The following is a 14,915-nucleotide window of genomic DNA, read 5'->3' on the forward strand; positions in this document are numbered from 1 at the left end:
GTGAATATCATACAGAAATATTTATAGGACTGTTTGAGGATTTAACACCTTTAAAGGGATAAAATTTTAGATACTGAACAAAATTATCCTTTAAAGTTAAAACCAAAGCTTAATGATATCTATGCTCTTGCAGATCTACTTTCTAATTGTGACACGAATACAAGAGATATTAAGAAATAAAGTGTATAAAGCAGAGAATAGTTATATAATTTCCTCTACACCTACAGCTTTTCTACAAAACCGCCCACTTCACTTAACTCTGAATGCAAAGTGCTGTGTAGGATTCCAGAATTATTTAGCTCAAGGCATTCTTTTGGCAATAGTCAGTACTGTTCAACTGCCAAACGAATTATAATTTTGCTGATCTGTGAAATGACATTTGAGCTAGGAGCAAAATCAAACCAAAAGGACAGGAAAATGGCCCTGATTTATAAAGTTCAGATTTTCATAAACTTAGCCCCAAATTCTGTAGGTCCCTTCGTCCTTCATTAATTAGTTCACTAGTTTCTCTCTTTTGTTGGACCAGGGACCAGAGGCCCAACAGTCAGCTCAAGTCCCTACCTCTATTTTATGGTCTCCTGTCCTTGTCTAGGATTTAGGAAAAAGATGTTTCAAAGAATGTAGCCTCCTCACATCTAGCATTGACAATAAACAGAAATCCAACAAAATCTGAATAATTCCCACCAAATTGGAAAAATTTACTACCAATTTGAATGAAAGAAAAACAATAATGCAGGACACAGCACCCACAGACCACTGATTCGTAAGTTGGCATTTTTTTGAAGGGGGTAAGGAGGGAGTAGCAAACCCCTTTAAGAACCTAATGAAAGCTAAGGACACTCTCCAAAAAAAATCACACGTTAAGCACGGACACTTAAACAGAACCCCTTAGCCTTCATTAGGGTCATTAATTTTCTCTACCTACAACTATCAGTTTACAATTAAAATAACTGTGAATATATAAAAAGCATAGTATAACTAAGTAAAAATCTATGATCCTCGCTATAGGATAAAGGTAAATTAGCTAAATCAAGGATAACACTTTGTATATCAATATGCAAGTTTTGCTTTTTGGTCTTTTTTTGTAGTTAGTGGAACAGAAGCCTGACTTTCCTACACAGCTTCTGTAAGTGGCAAGTGGCACGGACAAGTGGCTAGGATGGGTTCTGAAGCCAGTGCCCTCAAGCTTTCTGATCCGGACTCTCAGACACGACCTGAATAAATTTTGCAGGATCCCAGCATCCTGATGGCTCAGACTCCCTTCTTGTGTTTGCTACCCCTTTAGAATGTTCACGAGCCACTGCTCCTTTATCCTCTTCTCCTTTCTTCCTTCAGAATATCCTAATGCATTTTTCTGTTTCCAACTTGCCCAATCCTGGAGAACCAGCAGCAAATAAATATCCTAAGAATGCTAAAACTAAAGTGGATGAGGGCAATCTATAGACAAATGAAGTTTAAACTCTTTCAGCAACATCCCAGGTTCTATTACATGAGTAATTCTTTTTCTTTTTTTTAAAGACATTATTTATTTATTTAACAGAGAGAGACAGCGAGAGAGGGAACACAAGCAGGGGGAGTGGGAGAGGGAGAAGCAGGCTTCCCGCTGAGCAGGGAGCCCGATGCGGGGCTTGATCCCAGGACTCTGGGACCATGACCTGAGGCGAAGGCAGACACTTAATGACTGAGCCACCCAGGTACCCCATGAGTAATTCTAATCACGGAGAAACAAGCCAAGTTCTCCAACATCTGATTTTAAGTTTACAGACAGAAATGTGCCTAAGAAGTACTTAATCTGAATGAAGAAGAAAAGTTACAGAAGTCTTGTTTGTGTACTTCACTCAATCCCATTTAATATACATGATGAGGAGGAGGCAGACAAGGCAAAGTTCAAATCCTGACCACACCACTTCATAGCTATGACCATGTGTGAGTAATTTAACAAAGAAACTTTACACCAGTTTCCTCATCAGTAAAGAGGAATAATAATAATAATATCTTCCTAATAGGGCTGTTGTAGGGTTAAATGAATTTATTCACATAAAGCACTTAGAACAGTATCTGGCATCTATTCAGTGCACAATAAATGGTTACCATTATTAGTGTTATTATTATTATCAATATGCATTAACTCATTAAAAGAAAGGCCTTTATGTACTCCATAATTTTTCTCTTTTAATCAGTCTGTTCAAAATATATCTTTTTTTTTTCCCTGCCACCACCACCTCCTCCCCGCTGACTCTCAAAATATATCTTGATACAGGATTTTGAAGCACATCTTTCTCTGTAATGTGCAGTTCTGTTTAACCCCCCCAGTTTTTACCCCATAACTGTCTGGGCTGTGAGAAGTCCCAGCACTCTCATCTGATGTGACATTTCACGGTGCTGATCAATCTTGCCCAAGGTTACCATGACTCTGACGTGGCACTTCTTACCTCTGTTTCTGTCATTTCTGCCACAATCTCGTCTTCTTTAAAAACTCGGATATCAAAATCCTCTGACCCGACAAGAAGCTGAAAGGGAAAAGAATCATGCATAGTTAGTTCAACAAGTGAACCCAGCAGAATGCCCAGAGATAAGACAAAAAACTGCATGACACTTTATACACTGCTACTGCCACCCAAGAGTTTCCATCTCCCGAGAATCTGGTACTCGGGAAGCTTCCTCCCATTGGGAAAGTCCCCAGATTCAGTTAGTGAAGAAAAAGTGGCCACTACAAGGTTTTATCCTTGTGTGCAGGCTGCACATCGTGCCAGAATATGTCCTTCCACCAAGCAGCTAAAAACGCTCCCTGGCTCAGTGCCCTTCTCTGCCTGAGGATGGAAGCCAGAGACCAGTAGCCATGGACAAGAGACAGGTAAGTCGGCACCTGACACAGCACTTGGTGGGCTGCTCAAGAAGCTGATTCCTAGGGGTGCCTGGGTGGCTCAGTCATTAAGCGTCTGCCTTCGCCTCAGGTCATGATCCCAGGGTCCTGGGATCGAGCCCCGCATCGGGCTCCCTGCTCAGCGGGAAGCCTGCTTCTCCCTCTCCCACTCCCCCTGCTTGTGTTCCCACTCTCGCTGTGTCTCTGTCAAATAAATAAATAAAATCTTTAAAGAAAGAAGCTGATTCCTAGAGGAGCCATCACAATAATTTCAAAGGCTAAGAGCCCATCTCTAAAACTTTTCGATTCCTGGGGTGCCCAGGTGGTTCAGTCAGTTAACCGGCTGCCTTCGGCTCAGGTCATGATCCCAGGGTCCTGGGATCGAGTCCCACATCAGGATCCCTGCTCAGCAGAGAGCCTGCTTCTCCCTCTCCCTCTGCCTGCCTCTCTGCCTACTTGTGCTTCTATCTCTCTGTCAAATAAATAAATAAATCTTTTTTAAAAATTATTAAAAAAATAAAACTTTTCAATTCCTGAAAATGTTGGTTTCAAAGCATCAGAAGTGAGTTGTAAGATTGTGAATATGGCTGTGGTCTCATCTACCATTCTGCCCTCTCTCCCTGCCCTGTCTTTGAAACATCATGGCCTTGATCTTTGTATTAGACAAACACAAGTGATGTATTATTCAAAAGAGGAGAAAGACAAATGAGGCCAGTTAGCTTGTCATTTAGGCAAGAGAGCACCAAAATCAACCAAGAGAAGCTAACGCTTCTCTTAACACTAATGTCATTGTCATGGGAAAATTATTCAGCTGAACACGCAAGATAAGTATCTCCTCCTCCACACACCTCTTTCTTACCATCACCGTCAAAGTCACATAAGGCCAAGGAATGAACATTATCTCCAGTAACCTGAAAATAAAACCAAAGCTCGTTAATATGCCATCTTTTTTTCACTTAATCCAAATACATTAGCTACATGAAAGAGGATTACACAAATCACCAATGGGTATTATTCAAATTACAAATGTTCTTTTTTTAATGTACAGAATTATAAATATGATTCTATTTCATTTTTCTTATTCATTATAGTCAATGGTAAAAAACAAACAAAGCATAAAGAACATTAAAAGTAAAAATGTTTAAGAGGATTAAGAGAATGTTTTGTTCTTATACCGTCCAAAAGAGATCATTTCCTTTGTGATCAAAACCCTGCAGAGCACAATTTCCACCAATAATGGCAAGAGGAGAGGAAATGTCTCCCAGTGTTCCCAGCACAATTGCATTGGCCCCATCTGCAACCTAAGAAGGACAAGAAACACATAAAATCTCAGATTCAGTGATGCACAGGCACAGTGGATGTAACATATATCCTTATCTTTATTTCAATACTCAAATCTCTGTCATCATTTGTGAGAAGCCACATGGTCTCTCCTGAGAGGCAGGCGAGGGCCGTGCACTGGGGACGGTCACTGTGGCTTATGTGTGCTTCCACAGGGATGAGCAGAGACCCAGGATCGACTCAGGCTGCTGGCCTCTCACACTAATCCGCCACAATAAACTGCTACAGAATCTGAGGCTCTCTAGAACTATGAGTTCTAGAGGCCAAATGCTTGCCAGAATCAAACTTACACCTTTAAAACGCCCAAGCTTTTATAATCTATTTTAACCATGTTGGATGGAAATCTCTTCAATACTTATTACCTAGTTCTCTTGCTAGTACTCTTTTTTTTTTTTTAAAGATTTTATTTATTTATTTGACAGAGAGAGACCAGCGAGAGAGGGAACACAGGGGGAGAGTGGGAGAGAGGGAGAAGCAGGCTTCCCGCAGAGCAGGGAGCCCGATGTGGGGCTAGATCCCAGGACCCTGGGATCATGACCTGAGCCGAAGGCAGACGCTTAACGACTGAGCCACCCAGGCGCCCCGCTAGTACTCTTTTTAATTGTAAAGTTCCTGAGAAGTACAAAGAATAATAAAACACCTACATCCCCACCACCCAAAATTAATAAATGTTCCAGACTTCTTGAATAAAGCACATAAGTATAATTTAATTTATTTTTTAAAAATTCAAGGATATCGGGGCGCCTGGGTGGCTCAGTCGTTAAGCGTCTGCCTTCGGCTCAGGTCATGATCCCAGGGTCCTGGGATCGAGCCCTACATTGGGCTCCCTGTTCCGTGGGAAGCCTGCTTCTCCCTCTCCCGCTCCCCCGCTTGTGTTCCCTCTCTCGCTGTCTCTCTCTCTGTCAAATAAATAAAATCTTAAAAAAAAAAAAAATTCAAGGATATCTTTGGAAAGATTGTTTATCTATTTGTTTATTATACAAGAAAACAGTCCTTATTTATATAATCTGCACGTGGGAAAACTATAAAAAGATTGGCTATAAAGGAAAGAAAAATTCATTAGAAATCAAAACTGCTAAATGGCAAATCAATCAAAAGATAAAAAGGTAAGCAATAAACTGGGAAAACACCTACAATATCTAAGACAAAGAACTAATTTTTTTGTTAATAAAATAAAAGAGGTAATAGAAAGCAAATAAATAAGAAAAGGATAAACACCCAAGCCAAAAAAAGAACAGGAAATTCACAAGAAATACAAATCACCAATGAACATGAAAATCTTCATTCTCACAATGTATCATTTTCAATTTTCGGATTAGAAAGACAAAAAAAAATATTATCCACTGTTGGTTGGGGTGTGATAAAACAGGCACTCTCATATTCTGTGGGGAAGGTGGAAAATAATAGTCTTCGTAGAGAGCAATTTAGCAATACCTATCAAAAATCTCATTTAAGGGGCGCCTGGGTGGCTCAGTCGTTAAGCGTCTGCCTTCGGCTCAGGTCATGATCTCAGGGTCCTGGGATCGAGCCCCGCATCGGGCTCCCTGCTCGGCAAGAGGCCTGCTTCTCCCTCTCCACTCCCCCTGCTTGTGTTCCCTCTCTCGCTGTATCTCTCTCTGTCAAATAAATAAAAATCTTTAAAAAAAAAAAAAAAATCTCATTTAAAAAAGGCCTTTAATGTAGCAACTGCAGAGGTGCATTCTTGAGATCATTAATTATGTGTCAACTTGGCTAAACCATGGTACCCAGATATTGAATCAAGTATTATTCTAGGTGTTTCTGTGAAGGTATTTTTTTTTAATGAGATTAACATTTAAATCAGCAGACTGAGCAAAGCAGATTGCCCTCGATAATATGGGTGGGTCGCATCCAGTCAGTTAAGGCCTTAATAGAAAAAAAGACTGACCTCCCTGGAGGAAAGGATTCTGCCACCAGACTGTCTTTGGACTCAAGTTTCAACATCATCTCTCCCCTAGATGATGCCTAATCTGCAAATTTTGGACTTGCCAGCCTCCACAATTGTCTGAGCCAATTCCTTAAAATAAACCAGTTAATCTCTCTCTCTCCCTATATGTACATATACCCGTCCTACACTCAATTTTATTTTTTTTTTTTTTTAAAGATTTTATTTATGTATTTGACAGAGAGAGACACAGCGAGAGAGGGAACACAAGCAGGGGGAGTGGGAGAGGGAGAAGCAGGCTTCCTGACAAACAGGGATCCCGATGTGGGGCTCAATCCCAGGACCCTCGGGTCATGACCTGAGCCGAAGGCAGACGCTCAACGACTGAGCCACCCAGGAGCCCCTACACTCAATTTTAGTCTTGCACAAAAATACAGGAGGAATATCTTTGTGACCCTGAAATAGGCAAAGACTTCTCAGGACAGAAAGAGCACTAACTATTAAAGAAAAAAACCAAACAGCTAGACTTCCAACAAAATCAGAAACTTTTGCTCATCAAAAGACACCTACTTATTGGAATGAGCCATGTACTGGGAGAAGATACTTGTTATACATATTGTTATTTGCTATATATATTATAAATATTATTTTATATATGTATATATATAAGAATTCGTACCCAGTATAGCCAAAGAAAATCTACAAATCAATAATACACCCAAAGTATCAATAAAAAACAGGCAAAAGACCTTTTTATTAGACACTTTACAAAAGCAGGCAGATAAGTGGGAACTAAGCACAAGAAAAGGTGTTCTACATCATTGGTCATGAGGGAAATGCAAAATGAAGCCACAATAAGATACCACTTTACACCTTAAAACAGCTAAAATTGAAAAGACTGGGATTACCAAATATTGAGAAAGCATGGAGCAACTGGAACTCTCATACACTGCTGATGGGAAGTGTGAAATGGTACAAGCATTCCTAGGTATTTACCCAAGATAAGTTAAATCACATGCCCATAAGAAGACTAGTACAAAAATATTTATAGCCATTTTATTAATCATTGCCCAAAATTGGAAACAACCCAATATGTCCATCCCACCTGTCTATGATCAGAAGAATGAATAAACAAATTGTGGTATATTCACACAAGGGAATACTGCTCAGCAACAAAAAAGAATTACTGCTCTATGCAACAACATGGATGATTCTCACAGACATGCTGGATGAAAGAAGCCAGATACCAAGGAGCACATTCTGGAGGATTTATATGAAGTTCAAGAACAGAGAAAGCTAAGCTAAGGTGACAGAAATCAGAACACTGAATGTCTAGGAGATATAGGAAATGACTGGAATGGGGCACAACAAAATTTTCTGAAGTGATGGACAAATTCTCTATTTTTATAGGGCACATTGGTTACAGGGATCAAAACGCACTGAACAGTACACATAAGGTTTGTGCATTTCACTGTATGTATATTTTATCTAAAAAATACCCCCCCCCAAAATAACTGCATTTCTAGGAACTTATCCTTAGGAAATCATCAGGTATATGCTTATCAAAATATCAACTGTAATACAGAAACTATGGAAATAACATAAATATGCAACAATATGAAATTGATTAAGCAAATTATTATATAGTAGCACAATGAAAAAAATTTAGAACCAATAAGAATGATGTATGAATATACAGTAACTTCATATAAAGACATTCACAGTGTGGTATTGAATAAAAAGGACACGTGTAAGGGCCAGGGAGTGGAAACAATACAGGTGTCCATTAGCTGATGACTGGATGAAGAAAATATGCTATGTCCATGCAATGGAAAATTCTTCAGCCATAAAAAAGAAATGAAGTACTGATACATGCTATGACATGGATCAACCTTGAAAACATTATCCTAAGAAAAAGAAACTAGTCACAAAAGACCATTTATTTTATGATTCTGTTTATACAAAATGTCCAGAATAGGCAAATCTACAGAGACAGAAAGTTGATTAGTGGTTGCCTAAGCAACACAGGTTGGGAGAGAATGGGGAGTGACTACCAATGGGTACTGGGTTTTTTTGGGATAATGAAGATGTTCTAAAATTGACTGTGGTGAGGGGACACCTGGGCGGCTCAGTCAGTTGAGCATCCAACTCTTGATTTTGGCTCAGGTCATAATCTCAGGGTCATGAGATCAAGTCCCGCATTGGGCTCCGCGTTCAGCACAGAGTCTGCTTGTCCCTCTCCCTCTGCTGCTCTTCCCCTCTCTCTCTTTCTTTCTCAAATAAATAAATAATCTTAAAAAAAACTGATTGTGGTGATAGCTGCACAAGTCGCTGAATAAACTAAAACAACTGGATTGTATCCTTTAAATGGGTGAATTGTATGGTATGTGAATCATATCTTAATATATGTTAATATGTTATAATAAGTTGTAGGAAAAAAAGGCTACAGGTATTTAGTATGATCCCATTTTGTAAAAAAAAAATTCATTTAGTAAAAATCAGTTCAAGGGTTGTGTTATTTCTAGATGGAGAAATTATGAGTATTTTTTTTTTTGCTTCCCTATCTTTTCCATAATAAACATGAGTAACTTGGGTAAAAAGCCTGTAGCCTGTAGATGGCAGAGCACAGTAAGTGGCTTCTCCTATAAACTACTATACTAAACTTCACTGCAAAGCTACCAGGAGGTCTGATCACTGACTTCCCGGCTCTTGGCTGAGCTCTCAATAGATCCTGACAGGTGGTGGTAGCACAGATGAACCTTATGGGAGACAAGCTGGAGTGGTGCCCAGTGGTTACCAACCATGATAAAACAAGTGTCAGGCAGAGTGCAGATGGAAATGGAAAAATCTGCGAGTTGTTTACATTACAAGAGCCATACAATAAGCAAACCAAAATAAATGTCTCATCTCTTTCAAGCATAAAATACCAACGGACATTCATGAGTAATGAGAACGCTACGGTTGTAAAGGGGTATACTTGCCTCTCTGTAGAACAAATCTGAGTTATTGTAGACATCATAAGCCAGAAGATTAGTCTGCGTCCCCACTAAAAGAGCATCATACCCAAGTTCTGGGTTCAGGGCTCCTGCGGTCAGGCAGCTCACTGCCTGGTTAATGTTGAGAAGCGAAACATCAGACTCCAGGGGGCTCTGGAAGACCCTGGAGGCACTGAAATGCTGGCTCCGGGTATGAGGATTGTGAATAAAAACCTAAAACAGAAACAGTTAATTACATCCCCTTAAGATACCAAAAATGTAAAATTAACATACATTTTTTAAGAGACCCAGGGTATTAACAGATATCAACACTAACAAGAGGTTACTTTAATCACCTACAAAACTTGAAACACTCATACATAGTTCTGTGTATTGCTAGATTTCAATCACTAGGAACTGTGGAAACCCATTGGTTCTTAGCCTTCTCGAGAACAAGGTAATGGACCAGATGTAGTTGTTGCTCACCAGGGCAGCTTATCTGCTACCCACCAGCAGGACGTCAAGCACTCTCACAAACTAGCCTCCTCTTGGTCAACCTTCAGGAAGCGCTTCCAGCTACAACGTGATTGCTTCACACTAAGACGATCCCATAACATACAATAATAAACACTTCCTGTGGTATCTTTCATCCAAGCACCTAATACATTTACTTCCTAACCCTTAAAATTGGTTGTTTCAGGAGCGCCTGGCTGGCTTATTGGAAAGAGCATGTGACTCTTGATCTTGGGGTTGTAAGTTCAAGCCCCATGTTGGGTATAGAGATTACTTAAATAAAACTTAAAAAAAAAACCTGGTTGTTTTAAGAGTTAAAATATATAGTTTTAAAGTCTGGTTGTTCATAGATCTGTTTTACAAACTTAAACTGAGTCATGTGGTCAAGCTTTTTCAAGGTTTCATGGTCTATACTAGTAAGACAGAATTAAATAATTAGTCCAAAGTTAATTAACTTAGCAGTTCCAACTCTCATAGATATAATCACCCCAAGAGGGGTCACTATTTGTGGGGTAGGAGGATGTTAGATATTAAAATGGCTTGTGACCCTCCCAAAGGGCACAGTACAAAAACAGACATGCAGCATATCTCTGGTATTAAAATTTCATTAGGGAAATCTTCCCTGTCTAAAAAATGCAAAGTAAAAAAGGGTGGGAAACACTGTACTAGAGATCGCTTAAAACTCTTCCAGTTTTAGGGGCGCCTGGGTGGCTCAGTCGTTAAGTATCTGCCTTCAGCTCAGGTCATGATCCCAGAGTCCTGGGATCGAGCCCCGCGTCGGGCTCTCTGCTCAGCGGGAAGCCTGCTTCTCCCTCTCCCACTCCACCTGCTTGTGTTCCCTCTCTTGCTGTGTCTCTGTCAAATAAATAAAATCTTTAAAAAAACAAAACCTCTTCCAGTTTTAAAATTCACTGATTTTTAAATAAGTATTTCATCCCTTCAATAGAAATCCAAAGATTAATTTTAAGTTATTATCTAAACAGACAGCCTGCTCAACAACAAATAATTTTCAAAGGAATTGATTAGAAATATACAGAAAAGGTACATAACTATGGAATATCGTGTTGATGTCCTCATTTGTGTAATACTTTACAATACGCTTTTATAAACATTATTGCATTTGATCCTCACAACAAGCCCTGGTTTACAGATGAGGTCAGAAGGGTCAAGGCCCCTTCCCAAGGTCTGGTGACTGCTAAGTGAAGAGGGCTAAGACCTGACACCTGGCATCCAGTTCCAGAACCTGCACTCTAGCCACCATGTCTTACTTCCTTTTAAACAGTTCGGATAGCGGATGTATCGGAACAAAAGAATTCTTTCAGAGTCTTCCAGTAATTAGGCTGAGGGAGAACAGGAAGGGAAATCACTTATGGACTTCATATTTCCTGCTCATTGGAAAAGAAAGAGTTTGGGGCTTGTGGCCAACAGCAGCAACACTCCCAGGAGCAGACTTCTCCCTAGTTCCCCTCCTGCTGTTCTCTTGAGTCTCCAGGAGACCTACCTGTCCCTCGGGCATGGAAAAAGCCAAGCTCAGTCACACAAACAAATGGATCACTCCCCGTGCCTTCAGCCAAAGGACTGGCTGAAGTTCGTGGAACGTTTGTTCTAGCTGAGGGGATGCTGCTGACAGGAGAAATTCAACGGGTCCCTTCAGCCCCATGGTGAGAGGAAAAATGTCCCCAGAGGAAAACAATAACATTTATCTTGCAAAAAAACCCTTTTTAAAATATCCTTGCTCAAAACAAAACAAATAAAATCCTTGCTCAGGCTCAGAGACCCAGATCCCAGTATGTCAGATTCACGTTAACAGAATCCCACTTATAATGACAAAATCCTGTTTCTAGAGATGTCCAATGGTCAAGGAGGGCTTTAGCCTTACCTGGAATGTTTAATTGTTATTATTGTGTTGTAGTTGCTTAATTATTTTTAAAGCAGAATATATTCCTGTATTACTTGGATCATAAAATGTTACCATTTTTTTAAAGTCTCAATATAAAATATCAGGTCATAACTTTTGAGATGTGTTTAAAGTTCTAAACAAAATATCCAATTACATAGGTCACAGGACTTTCTCTCTCTCTCGATCTCGCTCTTACTCTATTTTTTCTAACTCCAGAAACAGACCTAGACTCCAGTGTCCCTGTCTTCCATATTCGGTCACATTCTAATGATAGGGCTTCCATAGACACCTCTGCCTGACCTTCTTGCTTCTACTTCTACACTCACCTCCTTGCAGCTCTGTTGCAGTACCAGCTAGAGTTATGCTTTATCTTAAAACATTAATCAAACCCCATCACCCGAAAACAATGGTCTTTAGATGGCCTACTGGCCCTATATGATCTAGCCCCTGGCTATCTCACTGCTTCCTTCATTCCATCCCAGCCCCAGCAGCCTCATGTTGCTGGAACACACCAAGCATATTTCCACCACAAGGCTTTTGCACTTGCTGATCCCTCTGCCTGGAAGGCACTTACCCCACATATCTGCAGGGCTTGTTTCTTCCTTTTCTTCAAATCTCTGATCTACAGTTATCAGAGGCCTATGGATCACCCTATCTAAAATAGTGATTTCCTGGGCGCCTGGGTGGCTCATTTGGTTAAGCGATTGCCTTCGGCTCAGGTCATGATCCTGGAGTCCCTGGATCGAGTCTTGCATCGGGCTCCCTGCTCGGCAGGGAGTCTGCTTCTCCCTCTGACCCTAACCCCTCTCATGTGCTCTCTCTCATTCTCTCTAATAAATAATCTTTAAAAAATAAAATTAAATAAAATTAAAATAAAATAAAATAGTAATCTCCCATCATTCCCATCCCCTTACTATTTTTCCCCCCTAGGGAGACATTATCTGTGTGTTATTTATATGTATATATAAATATATCTTAAAACATAAATAAAACATAAAATATATAAATATACATATATATTTTTTCTCCCCCTGGTGTCTAGCTCCCCTTTTCAAATGTAAACTCCAAATGGGTGACACTTGTCACTTTCAACCTTGCAACTACAAAGCTAAGAACAGTGTTCAGTTGTAGTAAGCCCTCAACAAATAAGGGGCAGAGCCAATATCCACGGGACCTTTTCAGCCCATTTATTTAGCTGCTATGCACCCATGGAACCAATATGATTTTTTTTTTTTTTTTTTTGGCATTTGCAGAACCTCTTAATAACTAACATTATTACATGCCAGGCCTTGTGCTAGGGGGCTCTACTTCATTACAGTACCTAATGAAAATGCATCATTACTTTCTACTTATGTATCCCAAGACCTATCATCTAACATACAGCGTAGGTGGAAGTGCCTTGAAAACTATAAAACATTATATAAATGTTATCTTATTAAATCCACACTGGGTCAAGCACAGGTACTTTACCTTTCATCTCCACCACTTTCTTTTTTTTTTTTTTTTTTTTTTTTTTAAGATTTTATTTATTTATTTGACAGGGAGAGAGAGCACAAGCAGGGTGAGTGGCAGGTAGAGGCAGAGGGAGAAGCAGGCTCCCCGCAGAGCAGGGGGAGCCCGACGCGGGACTCGATCCCAGGACCCTGGGATCATGACCTGAGCCGAAGGCAGTCGCTTAACCGACTGAGCCACCCAGGCGCCCTCCACCACTTTCTAGTTGCACGACCTCAAGCATTACTTTGAACCTCTCTGAACCGCTATTCTAGTCAGTGAAGTGGGAGTAAGGACAAGAAAATAACAACAATTAGTGACTTACATGCCTACATTTCCCACACCCCAAGCGCTTTGCATGTATTAACTTACTTAGTTCTCATAACAACCGTATGTGGTAGATACTATTATTAAGTACTTTGCCCAGGGTCATGAAATTAGTAGGTACTGGAGCCCAGATCACACCTGTGCTATGCTGCTGTCCTTGGCATTGTAGCAAGGATGCCGAGATCATTCGTGTAATAAAGCTTTGTACCTGTTAAACATTATTACGCTTGGTGTCACTGTATACCATGTATTTTGGTCATGCCTCCATCAGTACAGAGTGCCTTGATGTGCCTTCTCTGCTGGATTTTAAGCTTTGTGAAAGTAGAGATTTCAGCTTTATCTCTGAACCCCCAACATCTAGCACAAAGGAGGTGTTCAGTAAGTCTCATGAATGTTAAATGACCATTTCATCTCTGTGACTCCCACACCTTGCACAGCACCTGGCACATTGTAAGCACCGAACAGGTACTCAGTGAATAAATTCTAGGAAAAGACGTAAATGTACACGGATAAAGATCAAGTGAAATCTGAATCACTGAATTTAGGGGTCTTTGTATTTTTTTTTTCCGCAAAGTTGTCTGGTTCGAGAGGCAATATGAAATAGTGGAAGGAGCTCCAGAGTGACAGGCAGAGGCCCTGGGCTCAAATCTGGGGTACGCTACCACTCCTAATCCTGACCAAGCCCCTTCCCTCCTAGGGACTTTTCTTCCCTAAGCTTCCTATCTGCACAGGGGCTCCAACACTGTCCGAGTCTAAGTGCCTATAGACAAACTGCTTGGAAAAGCCCTTCACGCGAGAACCCATCATCCTTCCTTATTCTGCGCAGGACGGAGAGCTAGGTTGCCAGGCAACCGTGGCTGGGGGCGGGGTCGCAGGGTGAAGGGCGGGGTCGCAGGGGCGCAGCCGCGGAGATCCGAGGGACTCGGCGGACCCGGACTCCGTGCGGTGGGAACGGTTACCTTGCCCGCTTGGGTGGCGGCTGCCAGGCACGGGTGAGTCCCGTCGTAGCGCCCTATGGCCACCATGCGGGGGCTGATTTTGTGGCGCAGTTTCAGGGTGAACACAGGCAGCAGCATGATGGCGGCGGCTCAGGGGAAGAGGGCTCGCGGCCGGAGGCCTGTGCAGCGGAGCCGGCCTCACCCGCCGCGGTGCGGAGCTCCGGGACCCGCTGCTTCAAGCCTGGCGCGAACAGCGCTGGATCCAGGCCGCCCCCCACCCCGCGACCCCGCCCCCGCTCTTTCTGCGGCTGCGCAGGCCCACCTAGCCTCTTCTGCGGCTGCGCAGGCTCCGCCCCAGGTCCTTCTGCGGCTGCGTGGTTGGGCCTCGCGCCTGGCTGAGGCTAAAGTTTCTCTCTTTGGCCGAGTCGCGTGTTTTGCTGCTGTAATTTTACCTCGCTCTAGTCCCCTGTAAGAACATGTCTGAGCCGTTGCACTCCCGGGACTTTTCCTAGCACCACAACCAGGCTGCACCCCTGCAGATTCCACACACAAGTACCTCAGTCCCAAAGGGAAGCTCAGGAAAGGTATCTTGAATGCTTGCTCTGCCCTTTGATTTAGCTGTTAGTCGGGGCAAACCACAGTAGTTACCTGCACTAAGTATACC

At 41.6% G+C, this 14,915-nt stretch overlaps 1 protein-coding gene across 1 annotated transcript in view; it reads right to left on the reverse strand.

The window, feature by feature from the left end:
- Positions 1-14,515, reverse strand: part of BBS2 (Bardet-Biedl syndrome 2) — a 32,598-nt gene extending 18,083 nt beyond the window's left edge. The window contains exons 1-5 of the mRNA XM_021705814.1: positions 14,273-14,515; positions 9,089-9,316; positions 4,039-4,164; positions 3,712-3,774; positions 2,433-2,510 (exon numbers count right to left, since the gene is read on the reverse strand). Of these exons, the coding sequence (XP_021561489.1) occupies positions 2,433-2,510; positions 3,712-3,774; positions 4,039-4,164; positions 9,089-9,316; positions 14,273-14,389 (612 nt within the window). The 5' untranslated portion in view covers positions 14,390-14,515. The remainder of the gene's footprint in view (positions 1-2,432; positions 2,511-3,711; positions 3,775-4,038; positions 4,165-9,088; positions 9,317-14,272) is intronic.
- Between the last annotated feature and the right edge of the window lie 400 nt (positions 14,516-14,915).

The sequence above is a fragment of the Neomonachus schauinslandi genome, chromosome 16, assembly GCF_002201575.2.
Source record: "Neomonachus schauinslandi chromosome 16, ASM220157v2, whole genome shotgun sequence".
NCBI classification, from domain to species: Eukaryota; Metazoa; Chordata; class Mammalia; order Carnivora; family Phocidae; genus Neomonachus; species Neomonachus schauinslandi.